This window comes from Cibotium barometz, chromosome 7, assembly GCF_041138505.1.
Source record: "Cibotium barometz isolate CiBa-2024 chromosome 7, ASM4113850v1, whole genome shotgun sequence".
In the NCBI taxonomy this organism is placed as follows: domain Eukaryota; kingdom Viridiplantae; phylum Streptophyta; class Polypodiopsida; order Cyatheales; family Cibotiaceae; genus Cibotium; species Cibotium barometz.
In genome coordinates this window covers 59,985,267-60,005,792 of record NC_141052.1, presented here as the reverse complement: position 1 = coordinate 60,005,792, position 20,526 = coordinate 59,985,267, and the positions used below count along the sequence as shown (strand labels likewise).

Sequence of the window (20,526 nt, the reverse complement as noted above, 5' to 3'; positions counted from 1 at the left end):
TTAGCGGACATGCAGATTTCACATTGTGAAGTTTTCGTCCAAGTTGCGGCCAGTTGATACTGTGCTGATTCTTTCTATCTTTAGCGGTGCATTTGCCCTATCAACTACTTATTTGCTGTACTAATTCTTTCTATTTGCTACTTCCCTTAGTGCTAGGCTTCATTATGGCTGAGTCTGTCCTGCATCTCCGAAGGTTTGAGAGAAACTGAGTACGAAGGGCTTTGTGTGAATATATGCTCTTGTGTGTGTGTGTGTGTGTGTGTGTGTGTGGAGTGCACGTGTGAGAGCATATCTTGATAGAGAGTTCTACACTCACTATTGGGCATTGATGACGTTAGTGGGGATGTCGTAGTATCTAGTCCATACTATGCATAATGGAGTTGATAGTTATATAGTCTTGTGGGTTGACTACCATGAGTATATAACATGCACGTTCCTAAAAGGTGAATTTGGGCATGTTCCTAGATTCATCTAGGTATATAATTCAGCCGTATTAGCAGACATGCAGATTTCACATTGTGAAGTTTTATCCCGAGTTGCGGCCAGTTGATTTTGTGCTAATCCTTTCTATCTTTAGCGGTGCATTTGCCCTATCAACTACTTATTTGCTGTACTAATTCTTTCTATTTGCTACTTCCGTTAGTGCTAGGCTTCATTATGGCTGAGTTTGCCTTGCTTCTCCGGAGGTTTGAGAGAAACTGAGTACGAAGGGCTTTGTGTGAATATATGCTCTTATGTGTGTGTATGTGTGTGGAGTGCGTGTGAGAGCATATCTTGATAGAGAGTTCTACACCTACTATTGGGCATTGATGACGTTAGTGGGGATGTCGTAGTATCTAGTCCATACTATGCATAATGGAGTTGATAGTTATATAGTCTTGTGGGTTGACTACCATGAGTGTATAACATGCACGTTCCTAAAAGGTGACTTTGGGCATGTTCCTGGATTCATCTAGGTATATATATACATATATATATATAGAACTTGGAAATTGGAACTTGGACTAGAACTTGGATTGGAACTAGAACTTTTGGACTTGGACTTGGACTTGGATTTGGATTTGGATTTGAATTCATTGGATTTGGATTTAGATATTAGATCTGAAACTGGCCTAGTGAGAGATACTTGTGGGTGATCCCTGTGGTGTGCTCGGCATCAAAGGTCTCGTGCCTAGACATAGACATCGATATCGACTTGGATATCCTACATCGGCATATCTGTTTGTTTTGTATTCATTGATTGTATTGATCCTGGCCCCGTGGATTGTTGTGGAATGAATTCTTGAAAGGGGGCGGGGTCTGTTCCTCGCTCAGTGTGGTGTATTGTGCAAGATCCCTATTCCCTTCTCTGTCTCTCTCTCTCTCTCTCTCTTTCTTTCTTTCTTTCTTTCTTTCTCTCTCTCTCCCCTCTCTCTCTATATCTTTATCTCTTGGACACGTGGTTGAGTCTATCACTGCACGCCTCGCTGGGCTTACACCCTAACCCTAAAATAAAGAAACCCTAATCCTAAAAATCAACTAGCCGTAACCCTAAAATCAGCTTTACTAGGGATTGTATGACGAAAGGGAGAGAATTCCCTTGTCAATTTTACCCCTTTTGCCCAATTTTGCTTGATTTCGCCAATTATGCAGGAATTTTTTACTACCTAAAAAAAGAAAAAAAAACAAGGACTGTTGTGCTGATACCTTGACACTTTTTGACCTTGCCAGAATCCTAGTCGGCACACTCTCCACTCCTTGTAAACATCTATCCATCATCTATGTGTGCAGGCGGCTTCTCGACTCCCTTGAGCAAAAATACGTCATTTCACTTATTTAAAAAAAAATTATGCCAATGTTTTAGCTTAAGGCTTATAAAATTTAGCCTTTTACAGGGCCACATCACAAAAGAGGAAAAAAACGTGCAACCCCACACACATGCCCACCACATGCTCAACACAAAACATAAAAAAAAAGGAAGAAACGACTTCTTGCGCTCGAATAGCCTCCCCCACGTCCTCCCCTTCCCTTTTTCTCTCTTTGCATGTGTTCACGATTCTGCAACAACCCCCCTCCTTTGCATATTTGGTGCCTACTTTTGTTGATGGGTTCTTCTAAGAACTTGGATGCGTAGTTCACTATTTTCAAGTCAAACACTTTAGCAGATACTATTAAGGTATTATTGAGAGAATTCTTGCTTGAACCTCCAGATTCTTCTTCATTGCAACATAACCAAGTTAACTTCAAGCCCAGCATTTGGAAGCCGACAAAGATGAAGACATTAAAGAATGATGCCACAGCTTGGGATTTAGCATTTAAAGCATGGCGACAAGACAATAGAGGAAACTTTTTCAAATTTCTCAGTGTGAGTTTCACCACAAGAATAAATGGCCTAATAACAAAGAACTCGACTCTGACATGGCAAAATGACGAAAAGGTTTTTGCCTTGGACCAGGACGTGTTGGGTTCAAAAGCCCACAAGGTGCTTCCTCGGCGGCATCGCCTCTATGGGTAGATGAAAATCACCTATGGGCAGGCCCCTTACGGGCGGAGACATGTGACAAGGATACCTTTTTACATGGGTCACATATGAAGAGACATGTCTCATTCAAAGACATGTGTGTCAATGCAAATAACACAACTTTCCGCTCTTTGCCTCAGGTTTACTGAAGTATTTAAATATTTAGATCTTTAATTATGTTTAATTAAGCTAAAAGCTGAACACCTAACACGAATGCATATTAGACTGAATGCTGAAATGCACACCTATATGTTGACTTGATTGAAAACACACATGTGCATGCTCCTTTTGGACTGCCGTATTGCTGCACAAAAATGCATATGTACTTGTTGATTGCATTGAAAATGCTGCTATATATTGTTGAATGGATTGGCCAACTTGCAGCCTGGGCAAAAAACACACATGCACGCCGCTGACCTGAACTGAAATGCCCTCTACGAGCTGCAAAAATTGACTGCAACACAAAAAACTCAAACTGTAATTGCTAATTGCAACCCTAACTGTGCAAGACCTGATGGTTTGATGTGTAACATGCTAACCAACAATGGAAGACTTAAGATGAGATTAATGCAATTAATCACAAATTAATAGAAAGATGCGTGATAGACACAATAGACAAGAAAGAGATTTGACCTAATATACTATGCATTGATATAAGTGCAAATTACAATGAATGGAAAAGCAAGACCTTGGAATGGGGCACTTTCTTGATGGTGATGCGGATGATGCTTGTACAAATTGTATGTCTGGGTGCCCTTAAGTCTATTGGCTGTCCACTCTCTCCGAGCACACGACTAAACTCTACATGAATAACTTTGATCCCCTTCCCCTCTATTTATAGTAACCTATGGGCTAGTTAGATGCACTTTTAGGGTTGGTTTGTTGTTAACCCTAAAATTACAATAGTAAGTTTCCAATAATAATTAACATGTCCACACTTGGTTGCTCATTGGGTGCCTAGACAAAATACAAAGAAATGGGTCAAAAGGCGGTGGCTAATGGGTAAAGACATGTCCATGTCACATTGCTGGAAGGCGTGCATGTGACAAAATGCCAGAGAAGTAGTTTAAACATTTGGTGACTTTCATTATTAGGAAGACTTCTTTTTCCCAAAGAAAAGATTCTTTTATTAGTTCAAAGAATAACCTGCCACGGTGGGAGAATAAAATCCCTACGGTAACGTGTACAAAACATGGGTGGGAGCTCCTTCTATGGTTGGTCGCTCTTGGAAAGTGAGGCTCCTTTTTTTTTTGGGTGGGGGGGTGGGGGAGGGAGGGAAAAGGCCACACCAGGGGTATGCCAAGTAACACCTCCGCCCTCTCATGAAAGCAAGAGACTTGAGATCTTGAGGAAGAAGAAAGCCTCCCGCCGTCGCGTATCCATGTGAATCTTTGCGTAGTCTCTGAGAGCATGTGGGGTGTGCTTGGAATGACTTCATGACACAAAGGCGGCCTTTGAGATCTTGTATTAAAAGGTGGCATGGTACTGTGGCATCAAATGCTTGTTCCCACTGTGGATCGAAGTCCTCGAAATCTGCGTACTTGTGCTTCATCTCACCTAGTTCCGTACCAACAAGGTCTAGTCTAGTGTTTTGAATCAGAGTCAGTGTTCCCTTCCTGCTCAAAGCATCGGCCAATGGATTGGCCTTTCTTGGAAGGTACTTGATCATGCCACCAAATTGTTGGAAAATTTGGCTCCAGTGGTGGTGACGGTCACTCTACACACTTGACATTGTTTGAATCCAACACAATGCGTGATGGGTAGTGTGAACCTTAAATTCTCGCCCGTAAAGAAAATGCTTGCAATGTTTCAGGGCCTGAATAAATGCTAGGAGTTCCCGATCATAGACCGAGTAATTCTTTTGTGTAGGTAGTAACTAATACGACCAGTAGGTATTCGTGGAGCACCTCTCCCGGGTGTGATTCATGAACCTCACATAGATAGAGTGGAACTCGATATAGGGCATCGTATTGCTTTGTGTCTAAAAGCAGCCAACTCTATACTCTGTGTCATTCTAGAAGAGTTTGCAGCCTGTCCGTTGCACGTGCCCTCCTCCTAAGCCTCTTACTCAAGGCAGTCATGTGCTTAGTGGTTTGTGATGGAGTAAAAGCATGCGTGGTAACATAGTCGATCAAGACATCTGGGCATATATGGAAATTGTGGCCGCTTTAAAATATAGGTAATGAACACATTATCTGATCTTGAATGTTTTGTGCTGGAACAGGTTTCCTCCAGTTGTGGCAGGAGGAGCAAATTCAACGGTGATCCATTATTTTCGAAATGATCAACAGGTGGGATGGCGTATGATAAAGATATGCTAGTGTACTGCTGTTTTTGTGTATGTAGCTGTGGCTGTGCCACCCGGGTATATATGTGTGATCATAAACCATGGCATCGGTTCTCCAATGGCCCCGCTCTGCGTTTTCTATCTACTCTTGATGTGCTTGAATGTTTGTCACCTCTTTCCACCATATTGTACTTCTAGTTTCATTATTGAATGTTTGCCACCTTTTTCCGCCATAGTGTACTCCTTGTTTCATTATGCTTTGTCAGTAGTCCACGTGATTTTCTACTTGTCTATTTCGACTTATTGTTAAGGAAGGTGTAAAGCGTATATTGTCCTCCTTTTTGTAAAAACAGATCAGAGAAGGAGAGATGGTACTCATGGATGCTGGATGCGAATATTATGGCTATGTCAGTGATGTGACTCGTACTTGGTCCCCTTCAGGCAGCCTCTCTAATGCACAGGTGGTGGCTTAACGCATCCTTACTAATATACTTCTGGCATATCTATTCCTTTATCTTGCATGTAGGTAGATGGCAGGAAAAGTTGCAACTGCTTCAAAGCTTCCAAAAGGTGGGTATCTGGAGCTGCTCTGGGGTCTTGGCCAGAGGAAGCAACAAGGGGACCAATAACTTAGTATGTACGAAAGTACAAAGGCTTCAGGGATGTAAGAGAGATGTAAAGAGCCTTTATACTTCTGTACATAAGAGCATGGAGTTCTGTTTTCTGTTCCAAGTGACTTTGCATGCTGGGGCATCTCTCTCCACATCATCCACACCCCAAAAGCAGTGGCAAGTTGGTACAAAGTTCTACTGATCCTGCATTTCCGCAAGGCTTTTGATACTGTCCCACGAGCCAGACTGATGAGGAGACTGCAGGATATGGGGGTACCAGCAGAGATGGTTTGGGGCATTCTCACACTATGAGAGTCTGTTACTGGCAGAGTATGGGCCCCAGGGGGAGACTCAGAGGTCATACATAGCACTATCGGGGAGAAGCAGGGCTGCAGCCTGTCTCCCACTCTATTCAGGCTATACATTGATGAGATATCTGATTACATAGACAGGGGGGCCCAAGAGCACGACTGGCATGAGTCTTGAGCCTGATCCTACTGTATGTAGATGACATTGTCCTTATATCGGATTTGCCAGAGGGATTGCAGAGGCACCTAGATGCAATACAGGCCTTCTGCGAGGACTGGGACCTCTCTGTGAATATGCGCAGCACTTTACATACAGTGGGGAACCTGTGGAGGGTGTCACACATCCTATGTATACCTTGGGATCACCTTTTTTGCACTCAAATTCTCCATGAGGAAGGCAGTAAAAGCCTGATTGACACGTGGCTATGCAGCCCTGGGCTCACTAGAGAGGCACTGCTCACAGGTACAGATCCAGGAGCCAAGGACGAAACTATGGCTATTTGACACGCTAGTCACACCTACACTATTGTATGGAGCTCCTAGCTGAGGGCCCGGCCTATACCACAGGAGGAGACGGAGGGGGGAACCATCTCAGACAGATATGGAGGAAGCATATGATGGATGGAAGCCAATGGAGAGGCCCTTGGTGAGGATGATCTCGTGCATGATTAGGAGGAAGCCATCACTGCCACACGAGCTTTTGTGGGCAGAGATGGGTGCTGCACCGATAGCGATAGAGGCTCTAGTCTAGACAGTGACATACTGGCACAGGTTATGGGAGCTCCCACATGACAAATACCCCGGCTTGCCATGGAGTCCTCAAGATAGGTGGCACTAGATGGAGACACACAGTGCTGGAATGCGCAAGTGAGCGCTTGGTTTAGTATACATGGCATGCAGATGGATGCACTTACCCCTTTTTAGTATGACATAGAGGCACCTTCCTTTGATCTCAGCAACATAGATAGGGTCATTAGGTAGGACATTGTTAGACTGGATACTCAGAGGACCTGGCACACTCACCCACTCAACCCTTGGGGATGAAGATGGCCTTCTATAGAGATCACCACCTTCACTTGGTGGAAGATAGCTTTATCACACGCCCACGCTACTTTGACACATATCTGTCCTCATCCCACCAGTTGAGAATGGAGACAGCCAGATATGGGAAAGGGATGGCTACACCAGAGGATAGGATGTATTAGCTTTGCCATAGAGAGGCCGAGACAGAGGAGCACTACATAATAACATATGCCAATGTCCTGTATACTATGAGATCAGGGGGAGGTTCCACTGCCTCTCCCAAGATGGGTGTGGACCATTCTCCAAGATCATACAGATGCAGCATACAAAGGCACTTCTACTTTCTTCGATCAATCATGTTGCTTGTGGTCAAATATATAACAGGAATGTGAGGCATGCTTCATGGATAGACTGTGTTCTATTGAGCGTTGCTACGCTCATTTGTAGGTGTAGGGTCCTGCGATTTTATGTTAATTTCTAGTTGCCATGGCTTGATTATTTGCTCACATTTGTGGTCTATATGATCTTATTTTCTCATTTTCTTTTTAACATTTGAAAAGATGTGAATATAAATTTTGTTTACATTCTTTGCAATGCAGAAAGACATATATCAAGCTGTGTTGTCAGCTTATAAAGAATGCATACGCCTTTACAAACCAGGTGTCACTCTTCAGGAGGTTCATCATGTTGCAGTACGATTCTCCACTCTTCTGAACCCAAAATCAGGGAAATCATTCAAAGTGTTACCAGTTACACTGACTGAAGATGTTGCCCATGTTGCACACACACACATCGTATGCATGGAGATATCAACACAAAGTATGTTTTTTGCATGTACCATAACATGCATGCTATAAATTTAAAATCCCTCTGGATTTCTGTATTTTTAATGTTTCAGACGGAAAAGCTAATAAGGGCTGCCAGAGGCCTTGGTTTAGTAAAAAGACGTGATGACTATCTCAAGATCAACCCGACTAGCGTAGGTGCATAGATTTTGCTTCCTCCATGTATTTGTGTCTTTTTGGTGAATGCCTCCAACCTCCAAACGTTGGTAGAAAATGGAGGAGATTAACTGCAATATAAATGCCGAGTTTCTCTGAAATGCTTGCTTTTTTGTTTCAAACAGTGTTAACTGTATTTTTTGCTGCACTGTTTCCAGGACGCTATCTTGGCATGGATTGCCTTGACTGTAAACTTATACATGAGGATCGCAAACTAGTACCAGGAGTGGTAAAATTCCTTTCATCCATCTTTTTTGACTCAGGTTTCTTGTCTATCGGTACAAATGTACAGAGTTGTACTTCTACAATGTATGTCTTAGGAATTGTGGGAATGGATATGTGAGGTTCTTGTGAGAGAGGGGATGCTACACTTCTACTTGTCAATGGTAGATCATACTGGCAGTTAGATCCTTTAGCCGTGACGGTGCCCTATAGACAGATCAGATACACTCCAGGTAGGGGCTATTGCAGCATAGGAACAATTGTAAGGGCCCATGAGGGTCCTGGCTGATCGTTATGTTATTTTCTTGAAGCTAGGAGGGGAGATTATTGCACATAGCTCTACCACCCTCTTTGTTGTGGTACTTCAAAAGTGTTCCGAAAGGGGCCCGTTTTTCTTGTCTCCAACTCTGGCATTGCGGCATGCTTGAAAAGCCTTGGTGTAGTCCAAAGAATTTGAAACTTACACTAGTCAGGATCTTTTCTTGTCCTTTCTCGAGTAATTTCTGTTGGATTGAATCCACATCAAGCACGCCTAATTTTTATGCAATTTTGGATTGAATCCACATCAAGCACGCCTAATTTTCTCGTGCTTGATTGGGATTGAATCCACATCAAGCACGCCTAATTTTTATGCAATTTTGGATCGTGTTGTTTTTGAATAGGTGGCCACAATTGAGCCAGGTCTCTACATACCACTATCGGATCATTTTCCAAAATGGTAATCATGACCATTTACAAATGCTATTGTTGGTTTGGCTTTTCTAATGGAAATTCTGTTGCATGCAAACAACCTAGTGTAGGTGTTGCACACCTTACAATGCATTCAGGGATTTTTTTTTCTGTTCTTGCCACCCTTTACCTGAGAGCATACCCTTCCTCCATACTTATTTCTCTACCTTGCCAGTCCCTTGCTTATGCACTTTGATAAAACCCCTCAATTATAAAAATTTTCACCTTTTACTTGAGAGCATACCCTTCCTCCATGCCCATCTTCATACATTTCCATTCCCTTCTCCATGCACTTAAACAAGACGCTTTGTACTATGACACCAAGAATGTTGAAGGAGCTCTCTCAACTCTCCACCTTCCTAAGAAGTTATCCACAACCTGCTAGCCTTTATTTTGTGAGTAGACTATTTCTTGTCTATCCTTTTAGAATCTATCCGTATTTAATAGATTAATGTATGATGCTGTGGGTTAGGAAAATCTCATTTTAATTTCTCAAATTCCTTAAGGTGGTGAAGGAGAATAAAACCATACATGTCCAACTGCAGTTGTATTGAATTTTGTAATACATTCTTCTAATGTGCTTATGTTTATATGAATATAAAGAAAACAACTCCTTTCATTTACCTCCCTTTAAAGTTTGGGAGAGTGAAGGCATCCATGCAAAAATAATCATTGGGCTTTATAGGACGTCTGATAATGCAACTGGGCATTACTTATGAAAAACTGGAAAGAAGCCATTATTTAACATTGGGCATCGTCCAAGGACATTTAAAAACCTTATGGCAGCGACTATGGGATAGAGATGCCTCACAAAGATCAGAAACTGGCTTCAGTTGCCCATGCAGGGCACTTTGTCGCTCCAGTTGTGGAGATCAATCACAGATAGTCTCTTCTTTATGTGTACAGTGACACACATAGATTGGTACTCTGCAGCACTTCCTCTTGAATCGTATAGAGGGCAATCAAGGTTTGGCAGTTGAGAGAAAGATCATGTCTGGCTAGATGCTATTCTCAGTGTTTAGATGTTTAATGGAAACACACACAACTTAGCTTGTAGATTAATGGCAGGATTTGGCTTATCTATCACTTTGACTCTCCCTATGACTACAATTACACAAGTTTGAAGTTAAATGCCAGCATAGATTTGAACGGCTAGATGCCTGCATGCTATTTAGGGTGGTGCAACATCTCTTCCAAGTGCCTTACTTACTCTTGGTCTTGCCTTATATATACGTTGAAAGGCCTTGGGAAAGAATGCAGAGAGACTGGAGACTAGCCGACCAATTTTCTTTTCAGCTGAGACAGCGGTGGTCATCTCAATCCTATTATATGCCAAAGATCTGATGCTTGGGTCACATTTCAAGGAGATATGGAGGCCTTGCAGAGTTTACCTTTCTCTTGGGCTATTGGATAGATAGCGAGGTGCCCATGTTTAGGAGGTCCATTTGCAAGCTTGTCTTTATGCTGCTGTTTTAGCCCGAGGCAAACTCTAACCAGCAGGAACACATTCTATAGCAGCCTTCTGATTTTCTAAAGAAAAGAAGAGTACAAAGCGATAGGTGGCTGATTTGGAGAATATTTGCTATTTTATTTGCTCCTTCCAACCATGAGCAAACAGATTGGTACATGTAACTGAGAGAGGTCCTTTTACTCTTGCTTCTCAAAAATTTCCCTTAAGGCATGTAGGGACTCTTGCGTGTGTTTAGAAAGACTCATGTTTGCAGGTATATCCTTCACAGGCACGCAGAGGTCATTGAATCAATTCTAGCAGTCAGAGGTCCTTGAATCATTGCTAGTAGTCAGAAGCCATTGAATTATGGCTAGCAGTTATTCATCCTCTTGCTTGATGAGAAGCTAGGTGGCTCACATCATTCTTAAAATGGAAATTCAGGATGCAGGTGATGCTCATTGTTGTAGGGTTGTGGTGCATTGTGAATGGTCAAGAGGACAAACTAACTAACACTCCTGTATAGGTTGGAGAATGGTAAACAAAGGATTGCTAACATTATATCCACACAGACATCACTTGAAACGGGGTGATATCGCATGTAGTTTTAGTCACCACAGCTAAAAGGATAATTGTATGGTTTGAATATGCAAGAAGGGATGCGATAGCCGACCACGTCATATAAATTGGTGAAATTGCAGAGCAACTTGGAATCCTTGGGGAAAATAAAGGATGGCCAAGCAGAGAACTCATTCATATCATCTTTCATTATCTTCATCCTATGCAACTAGCCTCATCATCACAATAGTGGTTGCCATGGGCTCATCGGAAAGTTATACCAAAAGCAAACAATGCTTCAAGGTCAATCATCTTATAGCCATGATGAAGCCTTCTATAATTGCAACTGCAGCAGAGGAGGTGATACGAACCATGGCAGAGGGTGAGGTAATGTTTACCATAGAAAAGAAGCAATGCAGTTCACAACCACCATATCTGGAGGAAATGAAGCCGGAGGATGTCTTCTGAGAATATCTTGATTCGGCTTTTATTTGCTATTGTTATGACAGGCCATAGTGGGAAGGTGGTAAGATGTCCATCAGTATGTGGTAGTAGAGGAACCATCTAGCAGTGCTGTCACTAGACAGGACAATACTGGTGGTGCTCACACAGAAGTAGGCTGCAGTTATCAAGCTGATGGTCCTTAGTCTCACAAGATTTCGACCCATCTAGCAGTGCTGTTAACTAGACAGGACAATACCGGTGGTGCTCACACAGAAGTATGCTGCAGTAATCAAGTTGATGGTCCTTAGTCTCACAAGATTTCGACCCTTCAGGGAGTCCTTGGGCGCTAGCATGACATGTGGGCCTGTGGCTCTCTTTTTGCATGAAAATTGAAAGCATAGGTATGTAATCATGTGGCATCATATTTATTGAGAGGAGTGCACCAGTCAACACTCCTTAGTTCTTTCTTTTGAGGGATCGATTCGCAGAGATTACACAAGACACATGCCATTTATCCCTAGCCTCTCAAAGACTCAAGCATCATGCAGATCAAGGACTAACGAAGCCACACAAAGCACCCACGTAGACTACAGGGAACCTAGAAAAGTTGGGTGCCAGGAGGGCATGGCAGGTACAATCATGAATATTATCCGGGTACTTGTGGGAGATTCACTATCTAGGCCCTTCAAAGATGAGATTCTTAGCTGTTCTTGTAAGCTTGTTAATATAACAGGTAGTGAGCGTGCGCCCTTAGCATAGGAGAGAGCTCGTAGTGCTTCACAACATTCTTTCGGTATCTGCAAGGCTAAAATCTGGTGCTTTAAGGGACGTTCTAGTCATCTCCTATATTGATCACACATTTCAGTCGAGGCTTGTCAAAATTTCCTTGATCGTATTGCTCTGATTGGATGTTCCAGGCATCTCTAGATTGACCCATGTTTATTTTATTCCATTCTACACAGGCTTCAAGGGATCGGAGTCAGGATTGCAGATGAGGTTTTAATCACAGATTCTGGGCATGAGGTTAGACAAACTGTTTGTGTTGGTGCATTTGATTGTACTCTGGGGTGTGTGTGTGCGCGCGCGCGCATGTGTGCGTGAGTATGAGAGAAAGAGAAAGTTATATTAAACGTCTTCAAAAGACCCAATGGGTCTACGTGACCAAAAGTGATACAATAGTGTAATTCATCATGGTACAAAAGAAAGCAAAGACTAGAGCTATGAGCTGGGAATGTCAAATCCGAGTCATATGATACAAAATGGATCATCATCATCATACTGCCTATGGATCTAACCCCCCCCGGTAGGAGGAGGGGGCCATCAAGGATATCTAGCATGGGGGTAGCTTGTAGAAGGCTCTGGAGATCTGTTGGGCAAAACAAAGAAAAGAAAAGATATATTAATGTCTATGGAAGGCCAAATTGGCCTATGAGACAAATCTGTATACAAGTCCACGTCCTAAGTATCATGGAAAGAAAAACTGAAATGAAAAGCTAATCCTAGTCATATGCAGCTCACTATGCAGTAGAGAGAGATATTAAGCATCTACTAAAGACCCAATGGGCCTATGAGACCAAAGTGATACAATAATGTCCATGGCATATCTCATCATGGAATGGAAAAAAAAATAAAAATAAAAATAAAAATAAAAAAAAATATATATATATATATATATATATATATATATATATATATATATATAAAGAGAGAGAGAGAGTTGTATTAACGTCTACAAAAGGCCAAAATGACCTATGAGACCAAAAGGTTACATCATGTCCATGAAATACATCATCACACACACACACACACACACACACACACACACACACATACATACATACATACATACATACATACATACATACATACATACATACATATATATATATATATATATATATATATATATATATATATATATATATATATATATACATACATATATACATATACATATACATATACATATACATACATACATACATACATACATATATATATATATATATATATATACATATACATATACATATATATACATATACATATATATATATGTAAAGAGAGAGAGAGAGAGAGAGAGAGAGAGAGAGAGAGAGATTGTATTAACGTCTACAAAAGACCAAAATGACCTATGAGACCAAAAGGTTACATCATGTCTATGAAATACATCATCACCTATAAGAAAAAGAAAGAAAGTTATATTAACATCTACGGAAGACCCCAAGGACATATGAGACCAAAAGTAATACAATGGTACCATGGATATAGCGAGCCATGGGAAGTTGAAAGAAAAGTAGAATGAAAACATCTGATAGTACATGTGATCAACGTATGATCCTGTGTAGAGTGAGATATGCTGTAATCATGTGTAGAGTGAGATGCTGTGATCAGCTAATGATGATACCTGCTTCGGCTAGAACCGATCTGATGGTGGAGTGAATGTAAGGCCTATGTGCTAGGAGCGTGTCCTGTCGGCGGAGAACCTCACAAATCTGTCTGTGTGGTCGATGGTCCTGATGCTTTGGCTCGTAGAATGGATCGAGCTCTCTCGCTAAGAACTCCTTTGGGGTGTGGAGCTGGAGCATGGGTACGGGTGGTGGGTTCTGATGTCGTAGTAGAGGAACTGTTGTGGGAAGTGGATTACGATGTGGATGTGTGTACCACAAAGAAATCTGTGATGGCTCTCTGTGAGGTGTCCTATTGGAGCTGAGGCTATGTCTCAATATGCTGCCTCAACACTACATCCGTGTGTTGTGAAATGAAATGAAATGAAATGTTATATTAACGTCTTCAAAAGGCCAAAGTGACCTATGAGACCAAAGTTACAACCATGTGACATCTGATACACTGTCTGGAAAAGAAAAGAAAGAACTGAAGGTAAGTATCTAGCCCTACGATGCATCAGTAGAGAGAGAGAGAGAGAGAGAGAGAGAGAGAGAGAGAGAGAGAGAAATGAAATGTTATATTAACGTCTTCAAAAGGCCAAAGTGACCTATGAGACCAAAGTTACAACCATGTGACATCTGATACACTATGTGGAAAAGAAAAGAAAGAATTGAAGGTAAGTATCTAGCCCTACAATACATCAATAGGGAGCATCCGGAAGCAGCAACTAGGGAGAGTAATGCTACTAGTCAAAATGGGGTACATGAGTATATAGATACATGAATACATGAATATGGGGGAGTACAAAAGTGATAGTGAGTACAACAGGAAGAGGCCCAAGCAATGCTGGTCTTGGAAATCAATGATCCTGGAGAGTGGACTGAATCCCTCACGAAATAGACAGTGAAACCTCCCACGGATCTCATAGTATACTGGGCAGCGGCATATGAGACGGGGGAAGAAACCCGTATTTGGCCAATCGCAATCCGCATGGCATGGGACATGTGAACACTCAAGTAGCCCGGTTGCTGGATGAATCCATCCTCAGTGAGTGTGAGGAAGTGGTCTTTGTAAAAGCGCATCTTCGTGGGGAGCTCTGGGGGTGTGATCCATGTGCAATGTGTGTAGAGGCTAAGTAGATCTGACCGGATAACCCGGTTGTTATCCTCGTGAGACAGCTGAAAAAAAGGGGACTCCAAACTGTATTGAAGGGGGGATAGGCGGTCCATGCAGAGCCCATATACTGAGAACCAAGTGAAAACTAGTGCATACCATACTCCAGAGTGGCCCTCAAGTGCTAGGTGTCTGGAGGACTCCAGGGCAAGCCTCGGGTACCTGTGGGGATCCATGTGACCGATGCGATGGAGGTATGTGACTGTCTGGAAGAGTCCCTAACTGTGAGAACTCCATGATATCCTCATGTAATGGTAAGTACGGTGACTGGCCATGCTATGCGATGTAAGGGGAGTGGGATGGTGCAAAATAACACACAGCAATGTGGATGACTCTGTCACTGCTATAAGCTGTAGCCGCACCCAAAGATATCGTGCATCCTCGTCCTTCTGGACGATGCTGAGAATCTGTCGGAGATGGGATCTAAAAAGGACAGCTACCCCCCCCCCCCCCCCCCCCCCCGAGCCACGTACTCCTCTTGATGTGCGGGTCTCGCCTCGAAAAGCTGACTCCCACTCATACCTGGCTATGTATGGTAAGCCCCTCTCAGGGCTCTGATGAGTCTCTTTATAAAAAAAGACATCCCTGCCTGTGAGAATCTCGCTCAAGCCTCTTGGATTCGACCACAGCATGCCATTGCAGTTCCATACTTCCAACTACAGGTGTTTGGTCTCATAGACCCCGCGTCCCTATTTGGGATGGCGGTCACTGATAATGACTCTACCATCTCTGTAGATAGCCCACTTGCCTGCTCTGCGGGCCTCATGAACAGTCACCATCGCCTCACGCCGGTGTGCCACCTGTGTTGGAGTGAGATCATCTCCCATGTACACCTGTGTGCCATTGAGGGCAGCCCGCCTGTCTAAGAAGGCCGGTCTGTTGGTGGCATCAGGGAATCTAATGATGGGGTCGCTCTCGTGTCATATCCTTTCCTGCCCTCCATGTATCTGCAAAGGGGAGGCTGATCCCGTCCACTCCTAGCATTTGGCAAAGTGTCATGGCATCCTCCTTTGGGGAAGCCCCCGCCTGTAGCCTCCGTACTCGCACATGGGGGGCCCTATCCTTCCTGCGTTTCTCCTCCTCGAGAGTCTCATGTATGATGCTCTATGGGGGTTTGTGCTTCTTCACCACCTCCACCCAATCTTTCTTAGTGGTCTGCAGTTCTTCCCGCAGCTTCTCACTCATAGCTTTCAACTTCTCCAAGTCAGTCCTTAAACCCTCCTGAATATTGATTTCCCCTACCTGCACTGTATGGTCCTTGACCGTAGCCTTTAGGGCTTCCATTTCTGCCCGGAGTTCCCCTATCATTGGGGCAGCTTCTGGCATTCCTCTTTGTTGCAGCTGGGTCTCTTTCAACATCTGAATCTCCTCTTCCTGGTGGTTCACTTGGGCTGTCAGTTCTTCAATCCTGTTGTTCTTTCCCTGTATCTCCTTGCGGAGGCCTTCCAACTGTTTTTCATGTTGGTTCAGAACCCTGTCCAGCACCTTCTTTTGTTCGCCCAGTAATTTCTTGGTGTTGTCCTCCACTGTCTTGATGTATGCCTCCAGCTCCTGTAGGTTCATTGTGCTATTTCCCCCTAGGTGCTGCCTTGGGGGCCTGAGCATGGGCGGGTGGGAAAAAGCGCAGCCTGAAGAGCACAGAGCAGCGCGCAGAGCAAGGGAGGCGGAGGGGAAGCGCGCTCGTGTACAGCACGGAAGCAGGGGCGCAGCGAGGCAAAGGGCGTCTGTGCCGTGGAAACTGGGAGCGGAAGCAGGGCAACAAAGGCGCAGCGCGGCGAACACACAGGATACGAACAGGTGCAGCCGGACGAGCACAGAGCAGCGCGCAGAGCAAGGGAGGCGGAGGGGAAGGCACCTGTGTACAGCACGGAAGCAGGGGCGCAGCGCGGCAAAAGGCGTCTGCGCTGGAAACTGTGAGGCGAAGACACAATGATGTGTAGCATGGGGATACCAACAGGGACACAAGGGGCACATGAGTATGGTGTGTGGCCAGAAAGGTACGCACTGGACGCCCAGGGCCACTGGTATATATAAAGGTTGGGTGGTTAAACATGGTATGCCAAGCGAGGTTTCTTTTTGCTATTCTTGAGTTCATTTTCTTCTCTCTCTCACGTTTCTTGCATGAGGCTAGAAATAGAGACCTTGGTTGCCATGCATGGAGGTGTTACAGAAGTGCATCCTTCCCTTTGTTTATCTTGAGATGGATTTGTACTTTAGCCATTTTGGCTGTTTTATCGGTAACTAATAGAAGGATCTTTTTCCCATAAAAAAAATATATTGAGCCATGGAAAAGTTAGGTGAAAGAAAATTAAAAACAACTATCACTAGTGTATAATACAGATGGGATGTCAGCATGTCACCCTGCATGGAAGAAACTAGCCATGATCAACCAATAATGATGCCCTCCTCAGCCAATAAGGCCTGATGGTCGAGATAGTATCTGGCCTCTGTGATGGAAGCATAACATTGCATCACAGAACATCTTGGGTCCACATCTGTCCAGTGGAGGGTCATGATGCTCTAGGTCGGGGCCGTCTGGCCCACAGAATAGATCGAGCTCTATCACTATAGGACGCCTCTAGGGGGCAGAGAGAGAGAGAGAGAGAGAGAGAGAGAGAGAGAGAGTGTTTTGTCTTGAGAGAGTTTTGTCTTTTGTTCTTCAGGTTCTGACAGCTTCCATTCCCAAGGAGCTAAATGAAATCGAGGCATGGCTGCAATCTTGTAAGATTTTTCTTGAACCGTGCTTTTGCTAAAATGAGCTGAAGAAGATTGAGAAGATGGGCATGAAAATGCTCTTATCTAGTAGAATAAAAATTGATGCTGATTGATTTTTGCTATTATACAGGATCAGCAATACAGCTTCAACTGGCTTCCTTTCCTCACTTGGTTCTGTAGAATGGACCATATAAGTTATGTATACAATTTTCTATCGTAACTGACGAAGTGCTTTTGTCCCAATAGGTTACAAATAGTAGTGCTATTCATTTGGTTGTAGTCATGGCCATTTTTGATGTTTAAATCTCATGTTCTAATTAGAAACGATTTCCATTGGTTTCACATCATTGTGGCAGGACCAATTTGATTTGATTTGATTTTTTTGCTTGCATTGAAAGCCTATTGATTTTTTATTTTTTTAATTTAGCAGAGTTAATGAGCAGGAATGGGGTTCTATCCTTGGCTCTGTGGCTCTAAAAAGTCACAATTATGGGATGTGTAGACAAAATGCGATCGGAGATGGAGCCCTCCCTCATTTCTTTCTTGAAGCTGATATTTGTTTTGACAAAACTTGTGTAGCGCTAGTGGCTGATTTGTCTCTTTTCCTTCTTAGTAGAAAAAGGAGTATAAGATCTTCACTCTGATCCACTTGGGTGTGTTAAGAATATAAGCTCTTCTTCCCTCTAATCCACCTGGCAGTGTTCATTTGAAGTGTCTAGAAAGTGGTATTTTTGATTTGATAGTTGTATTGTTATTTTTTCGACTGGCTTTTGGCCCAAGATTCTCCCGTAGTTACTGATTTTTCACCGCTCGCCATAGGCGCTTGCCTATCGGCCGATGCCGTTGAGGAAGCACCAAGGGGGGTTTTGAACCCAGATGGTCTTGGTCTTAGGCAAACACCTTCACCACTTGAGCTATTACCTCAATGGCAGTTGTATTGCTGCATATTTTGGTGTTTTATACATTCAAAGGGAGTGTTGATATAGCGTTTCATCTCTTTTGACATCAACTCAAAATTTGGTCCCTTGTTCAATCAGTTCTCGGTCCAAGCTCTAGTTATAATCTACGATTGTGGTTTGCTCCAAATCTAATTGAGAGTGCCATTTATTCCACGTGCTTATGCTGCTTACTTTTGCAGCATGATCATCTCTTTTAAGATTTATCTGACTTAAGTCTTCTAACGTCCTTAATAAAGAAAATTAACTTTCTTGGAGAGTATCTTGGCCTTATTTTCAAAATCTTTTACAAGATTTTCTTTTTTTGGTGGTGGTTATGTACCCAACTTTGTTTTGTTGTCTTTTTTGGATTACTCCTTTCAACTCTAATCTTTGATTTTGCGTCTCATTCTTCTACGTTGATGACATCATGCCAAGTCATGATTGCACAAGTGGTGGTGTTGGGTTTGTTACTACCTTTAGGAGCATGGATACACTCGTGTGGCAAGGCTTAGATAAGATCCTATGGTCCATTTGACCTAGCTATTTCTCTCTTCGAATCGTATCTAGGAGAGCCGAGCATAGCCATAATTAGTGATTCAGCCAGAAGGATGTGTTTATACAAATGTTCATGACGTCATGATTTTTTGGCTATGAGGTTTATTTCTTGACTTCTTTTTGAGTTTAATTAAATGATATAATAAAAGTGATTAGATAGGGGTTGGTAAGTTGGTGTGAGACCAACTTGTCTTGGTGGGTGACTTGGTGGGATGGTTGACCTAGTGGAAGTGCTATATAGGGGGAATGGGAGCACTATAGCTCTCTAATAGTATCCATGTTGAAGGAAATTCCATTTCGGGATACTCCGATGGGACACTTAGTAAGGGATTTTCCTTCTGTTGTTACTTATACCTGTGAACTCTCAACCCGATAATTCATTCTTTATACGTTTTAAAAACCATATTCTTACTTTACTCTCTAAGCTAGTCTTTCACAACATTCTAATATTGCTTTCTTTCTACTTTAAGCATCTTTTGTCCTATTTATTATTTTAAGGCAAGAGGATTATTTCCTACCCCGAAGACAAGCTCTATATATGCCGCTGAGGGAGAACTTATACTTCAATCCCAAGCCTTAAGGAGCTCTCTCATTGAGTTCAGTGAGAGAAGTCTCGTTGAAAAGCTTGAGGACACACATTGCAAAGTGTTAACCAATTCATTGGTTAACATGGTTTTGCCCGCTCGACTTATCAGAAAGTGCTTTGCCATCTTACTCATGCAAACGGACACTTATCTATTGTAAGATGGTGTTGGAACATATAAAGTGGCCCTACCATGCACTTAATGTCAAATAGGGGAAGTCTATGGACTTAGTGTACATAGTTAAGTACTTTAGACTAGTAAAAGAGGTTGGACCATTTCTTAAGTTTGGCATTAATTCATTCATGCATTTTATATTTTAAAATAATTTTTTCATGCATTATGGAATTTGTAGAATAGAAGCATGCTAAACCATACAAAAATTAGTTGCATCACAATCATTTATTAGGATTAGAATCATTAATCACATCCCATCAAGTCTAGGAAATCACCAAAAACACAAAAACCAAGCGAAACAAGCTCTCGGATAGGAGATGAGAGTCCATAGTCTTGCGTTCAAAGTTGTGAGTTGGATACATGAGTCTTTGAGCATGAGCTTGGAAACACGAGTCATGAGTCTGGACACGTGAGTTGTGAGCTTGGACATGTGAACCTCCAGACGTGAGCTTGGAGGTAGGTACACCTAATATAGTACGGGTCAACTATTATAGTCATAAAGACTTGTACGGATTCACCTACCTATGTTCTTGGAAGATTTTCTTGTCATACAATATATACCAACTACAATTTTGAAGAGAAATTCTTGTTCTTCACAATTATTGGAGATTTTAAGTACACTTATTATCCAATAAGCGGCGAACCTTGTCATAGGTCCTATTACTAGATTCTTGTATCCTAGATAGGTCTTTTTTTTAAACCAAGAAAGTACGTGAGCCGAGTTTACACAAATGTCGTAAGCTTGCACATGTGAACTTGCATACGTGAGTCAAGATACGGGAGCTCAGACATGTGAACATGCATATGTGATCCAAGAGACATGAGCGTAGACATGTAAGCTTATAGACATGAGTCTAGAGATGTGAACT

The 20,526-nt window shown here is 42.6% G+C and overlaps 1 protein-coding gene across 3 annotated transcripts in view; it reads left to right on the top strand.

Moving 5' to 3' along the window:
- Positions 1–18,392, top strand: part of LOC147637266 (intermediate cleaving peptidase 55, mitochondrial-like) — a 71,825-nt gene extending 53,433 nt beyond the window's left edge. Inside the window, exons 6-15 of one of the 3 annotated variants that reach the window (XR_015266367.1) lie at positions 4,725–4,791; positions 5,141–5,248; positions 7,329–7,421; positions 7,628–7,712; positions 7,889–7,959; positions 8,615–8,670; positions 12,093–12,153; positions 17,355–17,412; positions 17,537–17,600; positions 17,837–18,392. Coding sequence is in view for 1 of the 3 variants with exons in the window: in XM_086800892.1 (XP_086657018.1) it covers positions 4,725–4,791; positions 5,141–5,248; positions 7,329–7,421; positions 7,628–7,712; positions 7,889–7,959; positions 8,615–8,670; positions 12,093–12,153; positions 17,355–17,412; positions 17,537–17,538 (601 nt within the window). In the remaining 2 variants the exon portion in view is untranslated. Of the gene's footprint in view, positions 1–4,724; positions 4,792–5,140; positions 5,249–7,328; positions 7,422–7,627; positions 7,713–7,888; positions 7,960–8,614; positions 8,671–12,092; positions 12,157–17,354; positions 17,413–17,536; positions 17,749–17,836 lie in introns of those variants that run through there. The other 2 variants (XM_086800892.1, XR_015266368.1) reach the window with 2 other exon arrangements.
- The last annotated feature ends 2,134 nt before the right edge of the window (positions 18,393–20,526 follow it).